At 50.0% G+C, this 22,591-nt stretch overlaps 1 protein-coding gene across 25 annotated transcripts in view; it reads right to left on the minus strand.

The window, feature by feature from the left end:
- The window catches only part of LOC111936229 (ankyrin repeat and fibronectin type-III domain-containing protein 1-like), a 257,278-nt gene that overhangs the window by 232,651 nt on the left and 2,036 nt on the right, over window positions 1–22,591 (minus strand). For 3 of the 25 annotated variants that reach the window (XM_086854168.1, XM_086854166.1, XM_023937088.2), the window contains exons 1-2: window positions 21,386–21,483; window positions 5,777–5,913 (exon numbers count right to left, since the gene is read on the minus strand). Coding sequence is in view for 2 of the 25 variants with exons in the window: in XM_086854149.1 (XP_086710275.1) it covers window positions 5,680–5,717 (38 nt within the window). In the remaining 23 variants the exon portion in view is untranslated. Of the gene's footprint in view, window positions 1–5,679; window positions 5,914–10,371; window positions 10,497–21,385; window positions 21,511–22,591 lie in introns of those variants that run through there. The other 22 variants (XM_086854172.1, XM_086854162.1, XM_086854154.1 and 19 more) reach the window with 16 other exon arrangements.

Consider the following 22,591-nt stretch of genomic DNA (forward strand, 5'->3'; position numbering starts at 1 on the left):
CAGCTGAGGTCACTCATACCCAGTGGAGAGAGGGGAAGGACCAGATCCTGGAGAGATCCCCCTCTGTGGCAGCTGTGTTAAACCTGCCCACAGAAGGTGTTGGAACGAGAAGACCTTGAAAGTCCATTCCAACCCAAACGCGTCCATGGTTCTGTGAAACACTGACCTCCCCATGTGTGGACAGCCCAGGGACCGTGCCCTGCACACAGCACATGCGCTCGTTTGCTTTCTACCACCTTTAACTTGAACTCCTCACCCCCCAGCACCACTAACGACACCTCCTGCCACCACCAAGCCAAGTAAAGCAGTGACTTCATCGCAGCTTCCTTCACCTAAATTGTCTCAGGAGACCCCTCTGGTGCTTTCCAGCAGGCGCAGCATCCTCCCCACGCAGCTGCACACCCCCGCTTCCTTCCTCTGCACGGACCTCGGCCTCGCATCCACCCCTCGGCCCGGCTTTAACCTCCAGCTCTCCTGTGTGCTCCAGGACAGCCCAAACCAGTCAGGGACTGGGACCCCTCCCTGGGGCCCTCCTCTCCAGTGCTGCCACACACAGCAAGAAGCTTCCAGAGGCTCCTCAGGGTCAATGGGGCTGATGGAGAGCCAAGCTGAGCTCCTGGGGAGAACAGGCAGGGCAGGATTCTCACCAGCTCAGGTTCAAGCCCAAGAACAGGCAGCAGGAACATCACCACTCTTTGCCCTGAGCTCTGAAACTTCTAAGGATCAAGCAGAGGCACATTTGCACCCAAAGCCCTTTGTCCATACCCCGAAAAACATGGGATGGCACCAGCATGACAAGGTGGCGAAGCACAATCAGCCAGGGAAGGAAAACATCTGCAAATCAACAAAAACCTGAAAATACTTTGGAAAGAGATGACCTGAATCCTTTCATTCTGGTTTTCTGTGAGGCACAGCAAAAATAAGGTGCCAGAAATAATTTTATTTAAAGCTTTTTGAAGCACCACCTTGCTCAGTCAGCTCCACTAGACAGACACTCCCCAGCAAGCTGATGACATTCCTGAGAGTTACTCTGTCCGTGGCATAGCAAGTACAATTAAGGCAAATCTAGTTTAAAAACAGTAGCACATTGCTTTCAGACTCATCTGGTCGCTTTTACCAAGCCTGTATTCCCAGCCCTAAGCTAATACATCAATGAAAGCATCTCCATTGATTTTGAGGGACTTCAGCTCAGCACACAAATTACAACATCCACCTGCCCTCTCACAGGCAAGCACTGTCAGCCAAAACTGTTCTTCAGAACATGCTTTTGTCCTAAAAATACTCCCCATGTTTCAGCCAGCCTGTTCTCTTTCATAGAGCCATGGATTGGTGAAAAGGGACCTTTACAATGATCTCATTCCACCCCTGCCATGGCAGCAACACCTTCCACCACCCCAGGCTGCTCCAAGCCCCATCCAGCCTGGCCTTGGACACTTCCAGGGATCCAGGGGCAGCCACAGCTTCTCTGGGCACCCTGTGCCAGGGCCTGCCCACCCTCCCAGGGAACAATTCCTTCCCAATATCCCATCCATCCCTGCCCTCTGGCACTGGGAAGCCATTCCCTGTGTCCTGTCCCTCAATCCCTTGTCCCAAGTCCCTCTGCAGCTCTCCTGGAGCCCCTTTAGGCCCTGGAAGGGGCTCTGAGCTCTCCCTGGAGCTGTCTGTTCTTCATACTAAGCATTCCCAGCTCTATCAACACTTGGGGTGCTCCTTAAGAGTGGAAGGGGATACAATCAATCCAAAACAGACCACAGAATCACACATGGTGTTTGTTACTTAATATTTTCTAAATTTTTGGGTTTGATAAGTTTGAATAGCTCTATTTCCCCCTTAATTGGAGCAATTGTTTTTAACCCTGCTCCTGGAGCCACGTTGCCATGGCTACCCTGCACAAGCCCAGGCGAGCAGAGCAAGGTGTATTTTTAGAATTGCCAAAATACATGTCTCTAACAGAGCTTTTCTGGACAGAGCTCTCCTTGTTCCGTGACACGGGAATTAAGGGCATTCAATGGAATTAAAATGTGGGAAACTGAAAACAGATTAAGAGAGAGGCCCGTGGTGCAGCTGGTGCCTGGCTTGAGCCCCCCACACAGGACAGAGCCTGGAGGCAGGGCTGGGACACTGCTGAGGCCTCCCCAGGGCCACAGGACACGGTGGGACAGCTGAGTGACCCAGAGTGCCATGGATGGACACAGGCTCTGTGGGCTCACGGGACAGCAAGGAAGAGCTGCTTAGGGCCCAGCAGGCTGTGCCTCAGGAGAGCTCAGGGCTGGGGGACAGACAAACACAGGTGACATTGTGCTGGGTGACAATAGACCACCTACTCAGGAAGAAGTAGTTGAGATATTGTGGCACATGGTAGAGGTCTGGTGTTTGCAGATCCTGATCCTCATGGGATTTCAACAACCCAAGTGCTGGAGGAACACCACAGTGGGACTCAAGCAAGTCAGGTGGTTTCTGGGGAGCACTGGCAACAGCTCCCTAAGACATGAGAGAGCAGACAGTGGGAAGAGACACTCTGCTGGGCCTTGCTATAGACCAGGAATAATTGGTCAGGGATGTGAAGGCCTTGAGCAGTCTTGGCTGCAGTGCCCATGAGGTGGGGGGACACTGATGGAGCAGCAGACCCAGCAAGGCTCCTGTGTACTCCTGACAAGAGACACTTCACTGGTCATGTCCACACAGACAGGCAAACCCTAAGGTGCAGAGATCCAGCCCTAAACTGCCCCAGCTCCAACACTCCTGGCACCCCTCCAAGAGAGTCACTGCCCAGCAGCAGCTCCCTCAGCCCCAGGGGACAAAACACATCAGAGCTGAGCCAGAAGGAAACACGAGGAAGGAAATGGAAAGTAAAGCAAGGATTAGCACCACTTTAGCTGAAGTCAGCAAGTGGATTAAGGAGAGGGAAAAGCTGGGGGCTCCAGAATAAACTCATCCTTCTGCAGGAAAGAACCACTTAAAAAGAAACTGCTGAGTTGTGGCACTGTGAGCCCGACCCAGGTTCCTGCAAGGACCCATCAAGGACAAGGGAGAGCACAACCAAAAGGAGGCCACAGTGCCAGCAAGAGCCATTCCCTGCTCCAACTCCACAGTACTGCAGCTCTGCTACCCCTGCACTGCACTCCCAGGGAGCTGCCAGGCAGATGCTGGAGAGGAACCTAAGAACCTTTCACCTCCAGCATGGATGAGATGGTTAAGCTCAGCTTGATTTTTGATCAGAAACTGCACTCAGACTCAGCTTACTGGTACAGGACTTGAGAGAGAGCGAGGGCACAGGAGGTCCCATGGTCTCACAGCCCACCCTGAGTGCCCTGAGCACAGGAGAAGGTCTCCATCACCACAGCTCTTCCTTTGCTGGGCAGCAGCTGCACATGCAGAAAGCCACATGCACAACCATCACACCCATGAGGGAAAGCATGACCTGCTGACAATCATTCCTCCTGAGCCAGGGCACCTCCACAGCAGTGGCTCTCAGTACCCTGTCCATCCATCCTGGTGGCCACAGCCTGTCTTTTCAGGAATACACCAATGACATCAGGAAAAACAAAACAAAGCATAAAGAGAAGATTCTAGAGGTGCAAACACCCAGGAGTAAATCTTCTGGTTTAGAGAGCAGCTGTATTTGAGAGCTCCTGGGGTCTTGAAAATTTGCATAGACTAGATAAAAGAATAGTTCAGAGAGACATTTACATGCTGTAAGTCAAACAGGATCATAAACATGAAGACAACAGCAGAGTCCAAAGATGTTCCTGCTGCTAATGCCTCTCTGAATCCCCCTCCGGACACTCTTTCCATAGGAGCCGTGCTATGGACCATGACCATTCCTGGCTGAAGCTGGGCTCTGCCAGCATTACTCCAGGGGCACTGTGCAGCTGGAAAGAAGCCTTCTCAAAAATCATCTGCACAATTCATTTCAGAGTCAGAGCAGTCTGCCAGCAGCTCTAGTCACGCTGTCCCATCCCTTTCACAAGGACATGAGTAATTATTGAGCACTCTAGCTACTAAAACAGATTAGAGCAAAACAAACTAATTCTGTTCCAAGGCAATGATCTGACCTCATTAATGACAGTAGTAATGCACTAACAATATTTTTCTCTTATACAGTGATGTCTTTCATTAGTGCTCAAGCTGTTTTGTAAAGGAGTTTAGTACATTCCTATAAACTCATTTGCATAGGAGGAAACCCAAGCCAACACCAGCATATCCAGAGGCTGTTCCCTGGGAAGCAATCTAGACTGAGAGCACAGAGAACATCACCCTGCAGCCAGGAACAATAACCAGAGGTGCAGGGTTGGTGTGTGGAGCAGCCCTCCCTTCCCTCCCTCTTCAAAGCAGGCACCAGGACAAGCTGCCATGGCATCCCAGCCAGGGCAGATCCCTGCCAGACCTGCACAGCAGGTTTGCTCCTCCTCCATCACATCTCTTCTTTGTGAATGAAGAGAACGACTCTGGGCATCCAGACTCACTGTGAGGGCCCCAGAGATTTAACACATTTCACACCACAATTATTTACCTCAGGAAGCACTGTGTGTGTGGAGCTGAGCAGCAGCTCCCTAAAGCTCTCACGCCTCCCCTCTTACAAGGCATTGGCCACTAAACAGAGCCACCCTAAACAGAGTCAGTCTGATCTCCTGCACGAGGCACCTGCACACCAGCAAGGATCTTTCCCAAGTACCTCCATGAAGAGCCACCTTTTCAAATGATGTTTTCCCCTCTGTCCTTTGTGTACTTACAGACACTCCAGGCACATTCAGCATGTACCAGCTTCAGAGCAAGCTGCCCCAGCAAGGGCATGAGGAGAGATGCCCAAGAAAGAGAAGCTCGGATCTGTCAGGTTTGAGGGACAAAGCAAAGGGAAGACCCCTTGACTGATGCCCTAAGGGCTGGGACAAGGATCCTGCTGCTCAGGAGAGCAGCTGGGGTCCCAGTGGGCAGCAGGAGGCAGACTGGGAAGCCAGCTGTGGCACAGGGAGGGCTTAAACCCTTCCCACTCAGAATCACCTGCAGTCAGGGCCTGACTGAACCCACCCGCTGTCACAGTCACCTGCTCACGGGGCTGTGCTTCAGCACCTCAGGAGCCAGCACTGCACAGCTCCCATCCAAGGCCAAGCCGAGATTTCCCCTACACTTGGAACAGTAGGGACAAGACCTCAAGACAGTGCTGCCACATAACACCCCCATCCTGCCTTTCCCCCTGCCCTGCAGCCAAAAGCCTCCAAGCACTTGCCAATCACTAATTAACAAGATCTTTACAGCTCTGCTTTTGAGGAGGGCTGGGAAATCACTTTTCCTCATCTTAGAGATAAGGAAAAGCCCGAACAAAAGGAGAAGATGACGTTCTTTGAGATCTTCACAGGCTTGTCTGGAGTTCAGAAGCTCAACCCACCTGGCCTTGCAGGGCTGCACTAGGAGGGCTGCCTGCATCTGCTGTGGTTGGGCTTTGTAGCCATGTGCCTTACAGCTCCCAGCCAAGGTTCACACACAGATTAAATGCATTGAAAGAGAGGATTAGTCCAGTTTCCCCTCTGCACTGTTAGAAAGAGATGTTTGTGCAGCAAAATAGCAAAGAGGTCTGATCTAAGAAGCTCAATCACAGCCAGAGGGCAACTGTTCTCTTCCCATTGAACCTGCACAGCACTGTATGGCAGGGGGGAGCTTCAAGTGAAAAGCAGAACTCACATCCTAGGGACTCCTGGGCTCTCATGCAGGTCACACATTCTTAGCACTCTATGAAATATTAAAAGCAAGACAGGCAGCTGCCCTGCCCGACTCCTACCACTTGCAGGCTCACGTGTGTGGGCAGCTCTCACAGTGTCACCTGCGATGCTCCGAGAGGCAAAGGCATCCTCTGCCAGCCAAGGCTGCTGCAGACACGGGCACAGAGCACCTCAAAGTGATGGCCCCAGGTACCTCCTGTAAACAAACACAAAACTGGGTGTTAGACTGGTTACACATCCCCAGAACCAGGCTGGATACTGGCACCATTGTGACGTGCAGGCACACAAAGAACATTCATCTGGATGTTCTGTAACCTATGGCAGCTGTGGGGAAAACAGAGGCAGGCTCTTAGGACAGGCAAGTTTCTGCCTCTTTTTTGGAGGAAGGCTTATAAATGCTAACCCCAAAGCACCCAGAACAGAGACAGCCCAGCATTACATCCCCAGGAAGCTAGAAGAGCAGCAAGGGGAGAGATAACTCAGAGACAGCTGTCTCGATGCACACAGAGCAACGCTGGAGCTGCCACAACTCTGCTCAGCACAGCAGGGCCAGACCCCAGCTGCCACCAGCAGTGGGAACAGGATCAGGGAGCTCTGCAGACCAAAGGTGCTCAGGACCAAGCAGTCCTCAGCCTCCCTCATTTTAGCATTTATTTTTTTTCCCTTCGAATTACTTTTCAGTCACTGAAATCCCTGTATAAGTCTGGAAACCCTTGTGCCTTGGTGTCTCTCCAGGAACTTCACAGCCATCAAAAGAAAATAATTCTACTGAATTCTCCCTGCTCCCTTTTTCAACTCCCTGTCATGCAGACACCAAATCTCTGAGGCAGAAGAGCTCAGTCCAGGACTCAAGCCTTGTTTCACACTAAATTTGGTCTGCCAGACATCCAAAAAAAGATCACATCAGTCATTCTGCTTCAGAGCTGGTTTCTCAGCATGGAAAATTACATTTCCTACATGTAGCTAATGCATGAAAAGCTTGAAAGGTCAAAAAATGAAGCCATCAATTTATCACAAAAAGTAAGTTCCTATTAAAGCTGCTGAAAGCCTGGGCTCTCCAGTGCAAACACTCCACCTAGAGCCAGCTGTGCCAGCCCTGCTGTCCAGGGCTGCCAGCACCAGTGAGTGACTCAGCATTGCCACTACAGCCCAATGGGGCCGTGCCCACAGCCAGTGCCACCAAACATCACTGCTCTGAAGGGGACCCAAGCAGACTTTTGGTGGGACAACCTCTCCTGCTCGTGCAGGGGGTCTTGGCAGAGAGGACCCTCCCTCCCAAAAACAAAAACGGGACCTGTGCTCATGCACTGCCTTTCCTTTGGGCATCATCCTGGAGAGAGATCACCCATGAAGTGATCCCAGCCAGCAACATCCTGTCCTTTGTCCCTGGGGACAGCACATGGTGAGCAAAGCATGGGTGCAATCCCAAAGCGTGAAAGCACTGGGATGGCACCAGAAGAGCAAGGGAGCCTGAGGGTCTCTCCCACCCAGCAGCTGAAGGGGAGCAGAGACCACAGTAACTGGTTCCACCTGAGCAACAGCATCCAGCCCACCCTGTAACCCTGCCCAGGACAATTCAGTGCCACTGAAATGGCACTGCTATTCTCCTGCTCTGTGTCCATCCTCCAGCTCTGTGGTCATTCCTCATACCTTTTTGCATCCCCCAAAAACACCAGCAATGCCAGCCAAGGTGGGATTAGGTCCCCATGCTCTCATTCTGACCCAGTGAGACACAGGTCAAGTGTCTCACAGGTAAGTGAGGGACTCCTGCAGCTCAGCAAGACAGGTGTGGAATACAGGAATGCAGCAACAGGATCATGAGGCTGCCCAGGCCAGGAGCCACAGGGACTGGTACTTGTCCCTTCCTGTCTTAGGGCTGCAGCAAACAGGCTGTAACATTCCACAGAGCCTCAGCAGGACACAGCATCCCTCACCTGCCACAGCTCACCACAAAGGTGTCATTTAACATCTCAACTTTAGAGCTGGGAAAAACTTGAAGCAAGCTAGAAGGGGAGTGCAAGACCAGCCTGGAGAGGATGCAGGCTGCAAAGAGCTGAGCACAGCCCTGGCTCTCGCTGCCATCCTGGTGCTGGGGAAGCTGCCAACACACATTTCTCCTTTTGGGACAGAAACAGCCCCACAGGGAGCAGCTGCCTCAGCACTGCTGCACCTGAGAGCAGCCAGGCCCTGCCAGCAGTGCCCCAAGGCTGTCCTCACGTCCTTGCCAGCTCCTGCTGCCAGGAGCCAGGACAGACAGAGCTCTTGGGTACATTTTGGCTCAGCTTCCCCTCATGTAACATCCTCTGCAGCTCTATCTCCAGACACTGCCTGGGATTCCCCAGGCACTCTGCTGCTGGCTCCAGACACACAGGCTCTGCCCCAGCCCTGCACTGCTCCCATGCCATTCCCAAAAGCAGCAATGCTGCACATGGATGACAGGGACAGGAATTACTGAGTTCTGTACAAATGGTGATAATGTGCCCTCTTAAAAACCAAAACCTTAGAGATGACAAGAAAAGTGTTTGCTTTTCAGTTATGACTGGCTGGAGGTAAAGGGCTAAGAATTGACATTCCCATTGCCATAACGACCTCCATGCTGGAGAGAACATCTGACCCCTCTCTGACAGCTGTTCTGATAATCCTGGAGGAACACACAGGACATTGTCACTGAGCTCTCCCAGATGAACACCCCAAGCTCCCCATGAACATCACAGCAGGTGTCACTGGAGAAAGCTGTGGTAGCTCCTGCTGCTGCACAAGGATGGAGATGCCTCATGCCAATGACGCTGTTCTCCAGAAAGAGACACCAAGGTGACATCACTTTCTCTGTGGGGCTCTGGCTCACTGGGGAACAACCTCACCAAGAACATTTGCCTTCCCTACACTGGGAAAGGCCATCTGAGACTGACACAGCTCCAGGCTGCCAACAGGAATGGACTGTAGGCTCCCTGGGGCTGGGAATCATTTAAACAATTGTTGTCAGCATAAAAACGTGTATTTTCACTTAGCAGAAGGGGAGGAGGAATGTCTCTACTCATCTAACTAATTCATCCACCTATTATGAAAGGTATCAACTTTTCATAACTTTAGATGAGAAAAGTCACTTTAAAAAAGATTTGTCAATGAAGCCCAGCTTTGCTGAGCTGAAAGCTGTAAAAGTCAACTTTCAGGTACTCAGGGACAGGTTGGGATAGGAAATTTCCCACCTCTATTTCAAGGAAGAAAAAACATTATTCAGCAATTCTGAACTTCTCAAAATTCTTCCAGGGACCACAGGGGAGTTCTCAGTGCCACAATGAAATTAATTCAGGGAAATAAAGCAGAACAGCCAATCCCAAAGCATGATACCATTGGAGACAGCCCAAGCTTAAGAAACACAAAGCAAATTTCCCTGGGTTTAAGTATTTCTGAGGTTACTGTTTTACAGGTAAAATATTTATGGTAAAGAAGGAAGACAAATTGCCCCCTCCTTATTTCACTGCTGGAATTGCCAGTTGAGAGCAAGAACAGTGCCCTTAGGGGGAAGAATAACAAGAAGTGAGTTCCTGAGCACCACACTGCATCATTCCCTTCTGGAGGGGAATACACGGGAAAACTGAGCATGAGACGAACACAAACTGATCCTTCCCCTGCAGATGTTCCAGTGGTGTAAACATGCATCCAGCCAACCCAAGGACCAACTCCAACTCGCTCATCCCCACGTTGAAGCATCCTACTGACTCCAGGCCTCAGGAATCAATGCCAGGCACTCACCTCCTCTGTATTTATTTCTATAAAACACACACAACTTGTTGCTCATATTCAAGAATAAATTGTTCAGGGAGCATATCTACACATATGTATTCTCAGGGAAGCAATTTCTGCTGGTTTGGCTAGATGAACTTCAGTACCACCTGCACAAGAAATTCCTCTGTTCCCCCATTCTCAGACAAACTTGAAGAAATCCAGTTTTCACAAAATTCAGAGGAGAAAAATCGGAGCTGCTCCACAGAGTGACAATCCACGGCTGCAGGAGCCAGGACACCAGCCAGCAGGCTGGAAAGCAAACAGCCCGCTGTCGGCATCGCTGCTTCCCTGGAGATCATCACATATTCTACGGAAATCTCCAAAGTAAAGGAGAAAAGCCCTGGTGATGGAATGAACCTGCCAGATGAGGAAGCGTCTGGGCACACACCATGGACAGGGATTACTGCGGGACCCGCTGTTCAAAAGAACAAGCCTCCTCCGAAAGCAAGGCAGCAGCACAGACAATGGTCCCTCCAAGGGCAGAGCTGCTAAGAAATAAAGGCGCTGGTGGAAGAGCAGCGCCCGGGCCCCGCCGCGCTCCAGGGCAGCACCGCCAGGCAGGCTCCGTTCACGCCAAACGACTGAAATCCAACAGCAAAACAGCATTGCAAGAGCATGAAGTAATCCCACCCCTGCAGTTCGTGTTTTCCTACCCAATTAGCTACTCCAAGTGTAAGAGGGAAAAGGGAAAGGAAAAGAAAACTTAAACGTGCCGCAAAGCCAGGAGATGTTCTGCAAGTCCCAGGCTCCTGCAGCAGCAGATCCCTGCGCTCCCGACAGCCACGGGCTGTGGGGGGAACCCACGAGGAAGGGAGGAGAGCAGGGGGAAGGGGAGAGGAGAGGGAAGAAGGGGAAGAAGCCCGCTCACTTGCTCCGCCGTCCCTCGGGCCCGTCCCGCGGCTCAGCCGGAGCGCACGGCCGGGCTGCGGCCCCGCTACCGCCGGCAGGGAGGGCAGCGGGCTCCGGCCGGGCCCGGGGGAGGAAACGGGCGATGGGGGCGGCCCCGGAGCCACCCCCGCCCGCAGCACAGCCCGGCCCAGCCCCGCCCCGGGATGCTCGGCGGCCGCGGGGGACGGGATGGAGCCGGGAGCGCCCAGCCCCGCTTAGCGTGCCTCGGCCGGGACGGGAGCTCGCTGCTCACTCGGCTCGTTCCCGAGTTTAACTAAACCGGCTGAAATCACTGTTTAGAGCGCTGGGAAGGAGCGGGGAGCAGCAAAGCCCCCCCGAGCCTGCTGGAGGGCAAAGGAAGCGCTCGGAGCTGCTGCGAGCCCCGCTGGACACGGGCACAGGGACAGCCCCTCCGCACCCCGCTGGAAACCGTCCCGTGGCTTTTCTTAGTTCTTAAGTGGTCCTAACCTCAGAGTCTGGAGACATCTGCTAGAGCAGGATGCCTGGAGAAAGTGAAATGCTGTCCCGGGCTAGATGTTAATTTTGAATCATGCAAACGCACAGTGCCCGTGAGCAGAGGCAGGATGCTGCGGGCAGGACACACACTGCTCCCCAGGCTCGCGTGTCAGCTCCCCTGCATCAAAGCCGGGCGCCAGACCCGCACTTTTGATGGCTTAGGGATTCCTGCTACCCTAAGAGAAGCCAAGAGGATCCAGGAGTCACACTGCTTTGCCATCGCTACAAACTCCTCTTTGAGAGTGGCTACTCCTCCATGTGCTCCCTCCATCCCTGCTGATCATTTCATTTCTCCTCCACTGCTTGTCCTGCTCTCCACCGGTGCTGCAGCCGGAGCTGGTAATGCTTCTCAGCCGGAGCCTGCAGCCCCCAGCACCCCTCTGCCAGCTGCCTGGGGGCACCTGCAGCTCCAGCCCAGCCTGCCACACCACCCACATGCACTGAGGCCAGGGAGTGCAGACAGCTCTGATGGGTTTAGGAAAGTGCTCTTGTGCACCCCTGTGTGCTGGGGCTGCACATCCCTGTGTGCCAGTGTCGTGGGGATCAGCTGCATCACCTGCCCCAATGACAGACTCCTGGCACCGCCGCTTCCCTGCGGCTCAGTGCTGCAGTGCACAGCTCCGGGTTGCTCTCTGGTCCTGCTGTGTTCCCCAGACCTGTGCACAGAGATGCAGACTGAAGCAGGGTCAGGGCCTCTTTGTGCAAACTCATCAGCCAGCCCAAAAATTGGCTTTGTCCATTTGCTGGAGCTAGATAGGGTTTTGTCAGTGATATCCAGTTGCCTGGGGAGTGCAGGGTGGGCTGGAAACCGTGGGAGGCTACAGACATAATGTCCCCCTGGTGTTAACTCCAGAGCACACTACATACACCTCTGTTAAATTCAGGCAGGGAACTGCCTGTATTTCCATGTTCTTCCCATTGCTATTTTGTGCACATCCACCTGCCATGCTGCAGAGCCACAGAGCATTTAATTTCAGTTCAAAAATTCTAAGAACACTCACACTGTGGTGATGTGTATCAGCAGCCTCTGCTGCCAGCCCAAGGTTTATGTGACTATCTCTCATTAGCAAGATTTGGAGGTTAAGACTTCTGGGATTTACCAGTGGAGATAAATGTGCTGATGGGCAGCTGAAGGAGAATCTGTGAAACCCTGTTAGCATTAGGCTTTTTACTGGGAATAGCTGGGCCTCGTAAGTCTGTTTCTGAAACAGCATCCCCCTCTTTCTTCACATTTGGCAAAACATACACAGCGTAAAACACATGAATTTACCAGGGAAAATATACTGTGAGATGAAGAAAGAGACACCACAGTGAAACAGTCACTGAATGCCAAAGAATGGCAAATGGATTTTCCTTTGTGTGATTAGACAGAAAAAATCTTATGAAAGACCCATGTCTGGCAGAGGACCTGTGGCATACACTGAGCTCCCAAGCTAAAATGCTTGAGGAGTGCTCTGAATAAGGAAGGAAAAACACTTCCCTTCTCAGTCAAGAGCACCCTTGATGCAAAGCATCAGCACTAAGAGAGAGCTGGTGGGATGGATGTGGCTCCTCGCAGGGGCTCAGGCTGAGCAGCTGCTCTGGAGAGGCTGAGCCTGAGTCCCCACAGTGCAAAGAGTGCAGGTGCTGACCCACACAGCAGTTAATGGCCACAGGGTGTAAAGAAGAGGCCTTTCTGGGAGCATTTCACAGCCCTTGGTAGATGGTCTGCCCCTCTAGAGCACAGCAAAGTGCAGGTGCTGCTCCCCTGCAGGGATTTGGCCCCAGGTGTTCCTGATGCTGCTCTGCCATGGGGAGTCCGTGAGGGGAATGGTACTGGGCACCCCTGGCTGCCAAGCAATGCACAGGTCTCAAGACAAGTGAAAGGAAACAAGGAATGCTGATGAGCTTTCCAGTTTAATTGATTTTAGATTACATCAGGTATTCCTACTCAATAAATATTCCATTCAAAAGGACAACAGAAATGCTTTGAGGGCTGGTGACCCTCACCTAGAGCTGGGCTGTTCAGCCTGGAGAAGGTTCCAGGAGACCTTAGAGCCCCTTTCAGTGCCCAAAGGGGCTCCAAGGCAGTTAGACAGGGACTTTGGACAAAGCCCTGGAGTGCCAGGACAAGGGGGAACGATAGAGGACAGGGTTAGATGGGATATTGGGAAGGAATTATTCCCTGGGAGGGTGGGCAGACCCTGGCACAGGGTGCCCAGAGAAGCTGTGGCTGCCCCTGGATCCCTGGAAATGTCCCAGGCAGGTTGGAAGGGTCTCGGAGCAGCCTGGGATGGTGGGAGATGTCCCTGCCCGGCAGGGGGTTGGAATGAGATGACCTTTCAGGTCCCTTCCAACCCAAACCATTCCATGATCCTGTGATTCACCACTCTGCCTCAGCAAGGAGTAAAGGCTGCTGCAAAGGCCTGACACAGTGTCATGAGCATCCTTCTCCCTCCAGCCAGTGACTGCTACTGGCCCCAGTCTGGCCAGTCCTGGCTGGCTTCGCTCCCCTTCTCCTGTGCAGGATAAACCCCACCACGTCTGCGTGGTGGCTCTGGGGGATGTCAGGCCCCAGCCAGTGAGGGCTCATGGGGCTGTGTCTGACCACAGATCACAAACATCTGGGGTGTAGATGTTGGGGGTCAGAGCAGCAAGCTGGTCTGCAGCTGGGATTCTTCCCTTGTGTCAGGGTGCTGTTTCAGACAACTCCATGAGGCTGAGAACTCTCACCTCATTGGGGTAACCCAGCCCATTCTCAGTTGCTCTTCTAAACCATAAGAAATCTGAGATCATTCAAGTAGAACCAATTCCACTGGACGTCATGAATCTGTATTCAAATGCCGAGGTAGCTTAATTAGTTTAATTTATTGCATTGGTCTAATAGAACAAATTAATCTGGTTTAACTGGTATATTAAATAAATCCTGTTTGAATATGTTATGTGTCTGAATTTTACAAGCCTCCTCAACACTTCCTCATCCCACTCTTCCTATTTTAGATTGATTCTCCAGACAGTTGGACAAAGTGACTCTTAACCTCCCTCCAGGCAGCTCTAAATCTGCCATGGAACAGTGGATTACCAGAAAAATGAACTATAATTGACACTGAACATCTCTCACTTTCCAGTCCTATATAAGCTTATGAAGGGCAATGATTCCAGGATGGCAGGGCAGCCTCATGGACAAGATTTCTGTGTCACTGTTGGACACGAAATGAGTCACACGGACACAGTTTGAGGTGTGGTGAAAGAAAGAGTCAACGTTATTTGTTCTTTCAGTATTTATAGGCTTTTGACAATGACCAGGGATTGGATAGTCAGGTTAACACCTTCCCAACCACACTGGCCATGAGAGATGTCCATCAAAAGGCATATCTTTAATGGAATGTATAAACATCTATGTTTATAGTTACTTTCCTGGGAAAGTGGCTAGAACTTGCAGAAAAACAATATTGAGGGCCTGATTCTTAGGACAACACTTGTGGAGTGAGCTGCTTCTCCAGAGTCAAAACATCAGCTGTGCTATCTGTGTGGTGAGTGAAGCTGACAACACCACCACCACCACCAACACCAACACCGCTCCCCCCAGACCCTTCCCTGGCAGTTCAGCTCCAAGGAACCTGGTTCACGTGCACTCCTGTTTATCTGTCCTGCTTCAAACATGCTGTGGGTACCCACACTGGGGCTGCAGGTGAGACAATGACAAATGCCCTTGTTTAACACACCTGCTTCACTTCTGGGACACTTGCTGGGCTTTACCTTCTGCTCATCAACAACTGCACCTTTCCCATCAAGGGCTCCTTCCTATAAACTATGTTTATGTTTATGTCTATAAAGAATAAACCATGTTTATGTTTATGCTGTCTATGGTTTGAGACCCAGCTATAAAACCTTGTCTAACTCCTCTCTCAATTCACAGGCTTCCAGTTCAGACTCAGATAACGAGCAGGATTTATAATGAAGGCAGTTCCTAATGAGCTGACACAAGATGCAGCATTGGATCATACTCGCTTTGAGAAGCACTGATCAAAGCCCTGTGCTTTCTGGTTGGAGAGCTTAATTAACAACAATTTCTAAAAAGTCAAGTTTGGGTTTATTAAAAATGCCGTCTGACAGCTCAAGAGTGTTGCAGTGTCTCATGATCTGCTGCACAGATGCAGTATAAACTCAGGATGGTGTCCCTCCTCCCCAGGCAGGAGAAGGGCTTTTGTTCCTTTCCCAGCAGGCTCAATCTCTTGGGCTTGCAGGGTGATGGATCTGCCCCAGGAGGGCTCACAGTGCTATGGGACCATCCCTCTGTGGGCAGCAGGAGCTCAAGGTTTTTGTGCTGCCCCACTTCCAGAGATCTGGCACATTTGGTGCATCCCCACATCTGGTGGGGATGGAGGGATCTGATACCATCAGCAGCAAACTGGAGATCCCTGCCTCCGAGAGAAATGAAAGGAATGAGAGCTGCTGAATCCTTTTCAATCTTCAATACAACCAGGCCAGGGCAGTTCTTTGGGCCTGAACTGTCGAGTTTCTCACCAGGCCAGAGACTCCCAGGTTATGTCCAAGCCATTAACTCCCAGGGTTTACTCCTGCCCCTGCCAGCACATAGGGCTTAATCCCCCCTTTCCCAACTCCCCCTTCACCTTGAGACCCTCCTGCTTAACTCCTCAGCTATCTGAGGTCTAGAATACACAAACAGAGATATTTGACCAAACAGTCCCAAACCACAGCCCATGCAACAAATTTCTGAGCACACCACTGATAATTCCCATGCCTGTCAGGGAGAGGGAGCACTGGATAAAGTCACAGGCACCTGAAAGCACCACTTGGTGCATCTGTTCTGCCTGGAGAAAAGAGCCATGGCTTTGGCTGGTCCCCTCCTGCCTTCAGCTCCCGCTAAAGCTTATTTCATCTGACACAAGAAAATTCTTTATTCCCAGTTTCTAATACTTCTCCCCGACTCTGTCCACACCCTACTCCAGCTGGCAGGAGAGAAGAGTCTTTTCCCAGGTGATTTCATTGTCAGGGGAACGTGTTCCCTATAAACCACATCACCACAGTCACAATTAGCTCCTGATCTGGAGCTTTTGAATCTGAATGGAGGCGATGGCCACTCAACCCCTGTAGTAAGAGAACTACAGAACAACTTTGTCAGCTCAAATTAGAGATAAAAACTGAAAACAAAGGTGGTAAAACACTTTCCTGGCCCCTGATCTGTGAGTGGCATCCCTACCTGTGGCAGGGCAGGGCTGGCACAAGGTGAAATTTAAGGTCCCTTCCAGACTAAATCATCCTGTGATTCTATGATCAAGTCCAGGAGGATGTTTTGGGGCCATCAGGGTCTCTGAGACCTTCTCAGCCACCCCATTAGCAGCTCTGCACTGATTCCTGCACTCCCCTCACCTTACAGGAGCTGGACCAGACCCTTCCTCATTCAGGCCAAAGCTGGGTTCAGGCCTGTTCAAGATAAAAACCCAATTCACAGGGAATTCACCTTGTATTTTTACAGATGGATGTGATGCAGATCCCGTGATGCCTTCTGGAACAAAGTATCTGATTTATTATGATGGAAACAAAACCTCTTCAATGTTGCCATGGTCTTCCAGGGTGTCAGGCATGACCAAACTGCCTGGGGAAATTAGGAGGTTATGAAAGAGGGTCTCAGTGGCTGGCTTATCTTATAAAAGCTGACTTATAAAAGCCACAGCTGCTGATTAGGACACAGCCCCTCTGATGGCTCATAATCAGCCCTTGCTTCAAAGCACAGAGGAGAATTGAAGCAACTTTTTCTTCTGCAGGCTGATCCGGCTCCCTGTGAGGAACCAACAGCCACCTCTGCTGATGGCTGAATTTCTGTCTCTGGTCAGACAGAAACTCAAGCACTCAGTGGAGATCTTACCAAAGTGTGGAGCTGCTCAAGAGATGGAGAACTCCTGCTTTGGGCAGCTGACATGGTATAGAAACAACAACCCTTCCTAGATGATCTAGGTCCCACCACTAATATTTTTTCCCAGAGATGAGGCATTAAAATGATGATATAAGAAAGTAGTTTTTATTTCTATGGCACCAAAAACAGCAGATGGGGAATTTTATTTTTTTCTGAAAAAATCTGAGAGCTGGACTTGTCTGATAGTGCTGACATTCTCCACAAGGATGAGAAGTGGAAGGTGATTTTAGTACAAATATCACCAGTGAAGGAAAGGATGAGCAGACACGTGGGTTAGAAACTGAGTGTGAGATACAAGTAGAAATCAGAAGCCCTTCCAGAGATGACATGGGTTTGCACATCAAGGTTGGTGTATATGAAAGACTTTTACTTGGTTTCAGCTGAATGCCCTCAGAGAGATGCAAAATGGACAGCTGAATTTGTAAGTGAATTTCAGCTGTGCTGAAAAACTCCAACTTAGGTCTTAAATCAAGTTCAGAGTAATGAAAATGAGATTTCCAACACATGAAGACCTGCAGTAATTTTTGAATTCTAGAAGAGGAAGATGAAACTGAATAAAGAAAAACAAGCTCAGTTCTGAGCTTGATTGCTGCCCACAGGGAACAGGATGGAGCTCATCAAATGCTTTCACCTGAGCAATAGATGATGTGATGGCCTGGAGCTGAAAGGTCTTGTCTGACACCAGCAGCAAAGATAAAGATGATGTTAATCTGCATTGATTAATCAGAGTTTAATCTGGCAGTGATGTCTACAGAAATTTAGAAACCTTCCTCCACCTGATGCAGTCTTCTCCATCATCAGCTTTCATGTATAATAACTTAATCAGTTTTGTGCAGAAAATTGAGACACAGTGTCAAGTGCTTTAGTAAAATTTAAATATATTACTGCAATTTCTTCTAGCATCAGTCACCACACCCCAGACTCAGAGCTGACAATTCCCTTCTCATCTAACTTCTAATTATTAACTAAATAGGAAAAATAATAAAAGACAATGAGGAGAAGCAATCAATAAAGCCATGGCTTATTGTCCTTTTTTTGCTACCAGCACGGTCCTGTGGACACTGTGGATCTCTCTAATGGATACAGGAGTATCCAGAGGTTTTTCTTTCTCAGTCTTTGCTCCTTTTCAGTTAGCAGTGAAGTAGATTTATTTGTACAATCACTTCCAGCTCACTTCTCTCTTGTGCCTTTACACCACGTGGTTTTCCAGCCTTTTGGACTTTTACCAGAGTATTAATTTCCTGTACCACAGAACCACCTCCACCAGGACCACACATGGTCCCATCAGGACCTGCTCACATAGCACAGGCACCTGCTCCTCCAGCAGGCAGCTGCTACCTGGGCAGTAGCCAGAAAAATCTCCTGCTGCAGTGCCCAGATTGCCCAGTTGATGCCAGAGGGCAGGGAGGGGCCATGGGACCAGGGGAAGGTGCCTGCAGAGCTGGTAGAGGCAGTGGGGCACTGTAGTGGTCAGGCTGAGCCCACCTGTGCTCCATTCCCTGCACAGAGATCTCCCAAACAACCCTCACTGTGCTGGCCCAAAATGTCCTGAGATGGGATATCTAGGCTCTGACAAAGGCTTGGCATTCTTTTCTTCAGGTGGAAGGCAAACATTTGGGAATAGATGTGAATGTGTTTGAGTCTGGCCTTGCCTCTCCAAGGTGTGCATGCCCCATATTTGTACTTTCTCCAAAAAGCAGACAGCAGTGTTTTAGCTTTTATCCAGCAATGTTATAATGGAAGACAAGAAAATACATTTGTTATACACTTTGTTAGCAATTCTGAGGGAAATAAAAGAATATTTGTCTTTGGCCCTTGCTCCTCTCCATCCTCCATGAGGCTCAAACTTCCCCAGAGCTCAGACCTTTGCATTTCATTCTTGATGGTGTTGTTTTTTGTTCTCCTTTCCTGTGAGTTTGGCTAATAGCTTCTTTTTTTTCCCCTTTTAACTCACACAAACTTCAGTACCCACAGCCTCCACTGGTGATGAGCCCAGAGATCACCCCTCATTCCCAGAAGCTGCACTTCCCAGGGAACTAAAGGTGCTTTGAAAGCACTCAGAGCATGAAATGATCATGCAAATCTCACTGCCAGACTTGGTCCCAGGATTGTTTAAGGCCTTGCATGATGCCCAACAGGAGAAGCCCTGGTCAATAGGTGGGTACTCTGTCCCAGAGAAAACCCATCTCCTTTTCTCAACAGTCTCTCCTGTGAGAAGGCCAGAGAGAAAAAAAGGAAATCTCCCGCAGGTTTCCATTTGGCTGCGTTTTCCCAGCCTGTAAATCAGGTAGCGAGAAGCCTGGAGGGCAAAACAGCCCCATAAATACCTCAGTGATATGGGTGATTCTGCAAACAACCGGGAAAGGCCTTTCCCTTGTCCAAAGGCTCCCAGGGACATGGTTTTCATTTGGTGTGAACTGAGACCTCAGCCTGGGCTCAGGATTTTGAAGATGTGTTAATGTGATGATCCTTAACACATTCAGTCCCCAGGGGCAGTATTAATCTACTGCTACCCCTGTGGTTTGTAAACTCCTGGTCTGGCTTTATGGGGACCTGCATGTGTTAAATGCATAATTTTCTACTGAAACAAGGGAGGAGAGACCCACTTGTTACTGCAGCACATCAGAAAACTCCACTGGCAGAGTAACCCAGCAAAGGCAGAACACTCCTGCACATGGTGCTCAGGGGGGTAGTGATGAATTGCTGCAGATGTTTTCCAAACACCCTGGCCAAATCTCCAGATTCAGAGCCTTCCCTCTCTGCAGGTGTCACTCCACAGCCCAGCTCTCCTTGTTGGAATATCAAACCACGGTTCCTCACTTCCCACTCGGTCAGACAGGATCTCCTGAGAGCCAGCCCGGACCGGCACAGCCCAGCCAGGGATCACCTGCACCGCAGCCCGGGGCTTTGGCCTCTGCTGTTGGCAGAAATTCTTGTGGGACTGTGGATCCTCCTGTCCCTGCTCTGCTCCAGCAGTGAAATCAGAGCCTCTGGGGAAGGCTGATCCCAGCAGCTCCTGTGTCCCTGCAGCCACAGCAGGGCCACATGCAGAGAAAGCAGCGCTGGAGCCCCAGAACAGGGAAACGCAGCTGCCAGTGCCCTGCGCTCCCCACACCGGCTGCTCCCTAGCCCAAACTCCCAGCTGGACACATGAGAACATCTTTGGAAAGAACTGCCTTTTTCTTTTGGATCTTCTCACCTCAGCGACAGTCTTTTCCCATGGGATACACACTGTGTAACTCCATCGTGAAAGGAATGACAGATTTGTCTTTACAAACAAACTATGGATGTGCTGGTAAATAAAGCTAGATACTGAGAGATAAAAAGAAACAATGGGAAGGATCCCACCGATGGATAAATGGAATGAGAGATTTGTCTTTACAAACAAACTGTAGGTCTGCTGATGTATAAATTTGAATACTGAGAGATGATGGAAACAATGAGAAGAGTCATAAATTCCATAAGGAGTTCCACTAATTGACACAAGGAAAAGACAAAGAGGGAGAGAGGTAAATATTAGAAGGTTGTGTTAGGTATTAGGCATTTCAGCTATTAGGCGTTTTGGGGAGTCTGTACCTCTCAAGTGCCTCAGCCAATGGGGGGAAAAAAAAGGGACATGCAGTCGGGAAATAAGGATAAAAAAGGAGGCTGGATCCTCCAAAAAATTTGAGACCCCAGGGGAAATGCCCCATGGCCTCCCCCTTTATTCAAATAAATTTACAGGACTCCTCTGTCCCCTTGTTGGACATAATCCTCTGGTGTTTGTGGATTTATTTTCCTGACAATCTGTTTCACATACAGGCGATTTCCTTTGTCCTCCCCATTTTGTTTCAGACTAGGCTGATCCAATGTAACATTCAGGAAGAGGGTGAGGATACAGAGTATTTTCCAGTGAGAATGTCCCTGTTGTGAGCATTTTTTTATCCAGCCAGCTGAAGCAACTTCAAGTTCTGCCAGGGACGCTTTGGGTTGGATATTAGAGAAAAAAATTCTTCACTGTAAGGGCAGTGAGGCATGGCACAGGCTGCCCAGGGCAGTGGTACAGTCACCAGCCCAGGAGGTGTTAAAAAAAACACATAGATGTGGCACCTGGGAACGTGGTTTAGTGGTGGGTTACGGGTTGGACTTGTACAGAAGATCACACATGAAAAGCCAGGGCTCATAAAGGAGACAGAGGAGTCCTGCAACTTTATTCGAATAAAGGGAGAGAGTCCACCAGGGTACACACCCATGGGGTTTTCTCTCCCGAGGTTTCAGAGGGTGCAGCCGCCTTTTATCCCAAACTCCCAGCCACATTTTGCCCTCTTCCTTTCCCCATTGCTGAGGAATGAGGACGGTACAGCTTTCCCTGCCACATATGCCCCTTGAACCTGTCATTTTACCCCAAAGTTCAGAAACTCAAGCTCTTGCAGACCCACTTGTCTGCCTCAAGAGCCAAAGCTGTCTGGGCTCTGTAACAAACCTGCTGCTTGAAGCTGGTAGAGACATTAAGATCCATTTCAAAGACATTATTACCCATCCCCTCACCCATGGAACTGTTTGTAAAGACATTAGCACTCACCTTTCCTGTCACAAGGAACTGTTACCTGTCGCCCTGAAAACTCAGCTTCTGAGCTTGCTAACATAGTTTTCTAAGGACTTTCCCAGGACAGTAGCTGTAAACATAGATATGTGTACATTCTTTCTGTTACGCGTCTTGTGATGGGCATCTCTCATGGCCAGTGCAGTGAGAAAGTGTTATCCTGACCATCCAATCCCTGGCCATGGTCAGAAACCTATAAATCCTGGGAGGAAAAATAAACTCTGCTCTTTCTTTCACCACACCTCGACCTGTGTCCGTGTGATCTATTAATCTTCAGCAGTAACATCTACCTGTGACAGTGTCCTGATGTCCTGGTGGTGGTTGAACACCTGCCTGCAGGAGAAGCAGGGAATGAATTCTTGTCCTGTTTTTCTTGCATGGCCTTTGCTTTCCCTGATAAACTGTCTTTATCTCAAACCATGAATTCTCTTCCTCTTACAATGCTCTCCCCATCCCTCTGGGAAGGGGTGAGTGAGCAGCGTGGGGTGGAGTTGCTGGCTGGGGTTAAGCCACAACATGGGGAGGATTCTCCTGTGCCAGCTCTGCAAACAGCACTGATCCCCAGGGGCAGCACACAGGAGGAGCACAGCTCATGGAATAATATAGCAATAACATAGAAAGTATGGGGAGGAGTATTAGTGATGAAGTTTATCTCCTGGTTTAATATTTTTCTCTTCTTGTTGCTAAGTGATGTCTACTTTTGCCCCAAGGAATCCTATCATGATGGGTTATGGACACTTGTATACTCACAAGTATTTGAGAGTTGGACTCTCAGGAAAGTAGAAATACAGATTGCAGAAAGTCACCTGGCACCTGTCAGCCTGAGAGGTGAATGAGTCTTGACAGTGTAACTTCCATTACATCTCACCTGTGCCAAATTCTCATGACTTCAGGCCCAAAAATAACTGGTGCCAGACCTGTGTACCAGCAGTACATCACACAAGTATTTTAACCTGTCTTTTGTAACTAAATCTCTGTACCAGTTGAATTGTTACTTAGCAATGCTTGCATTTTCCCAGCAAGCAATGTCATGAAGCAGAAACAGTTCAGATTCTGTTAGCTTAAAATCCAGGCCCTGGCACAAATGTCACCTATGCCAGCTGTGCCACATCAGGTCTGTACTGGTGCAGGGCCTGTTGCTACCTTTACCCATTCCAGCACAAGCTGCTCTCAGTGAAAAGAGTC

This window comes from Cyanistes caeruleus, chromosome 17, assembly GCF_971803275.1.
Source record: "Cyanistes caeruleus chromosome 17, bCyaCae1.hap1.1, whole genome shotgun sequence".
Taxonomy (NCBI): domain Eukaryota; kingdom Metazoa; phylum Chordata; class Aves; order Passeriformes; family Paridae; genus Cyanistes; species Cyanistes caeruleus.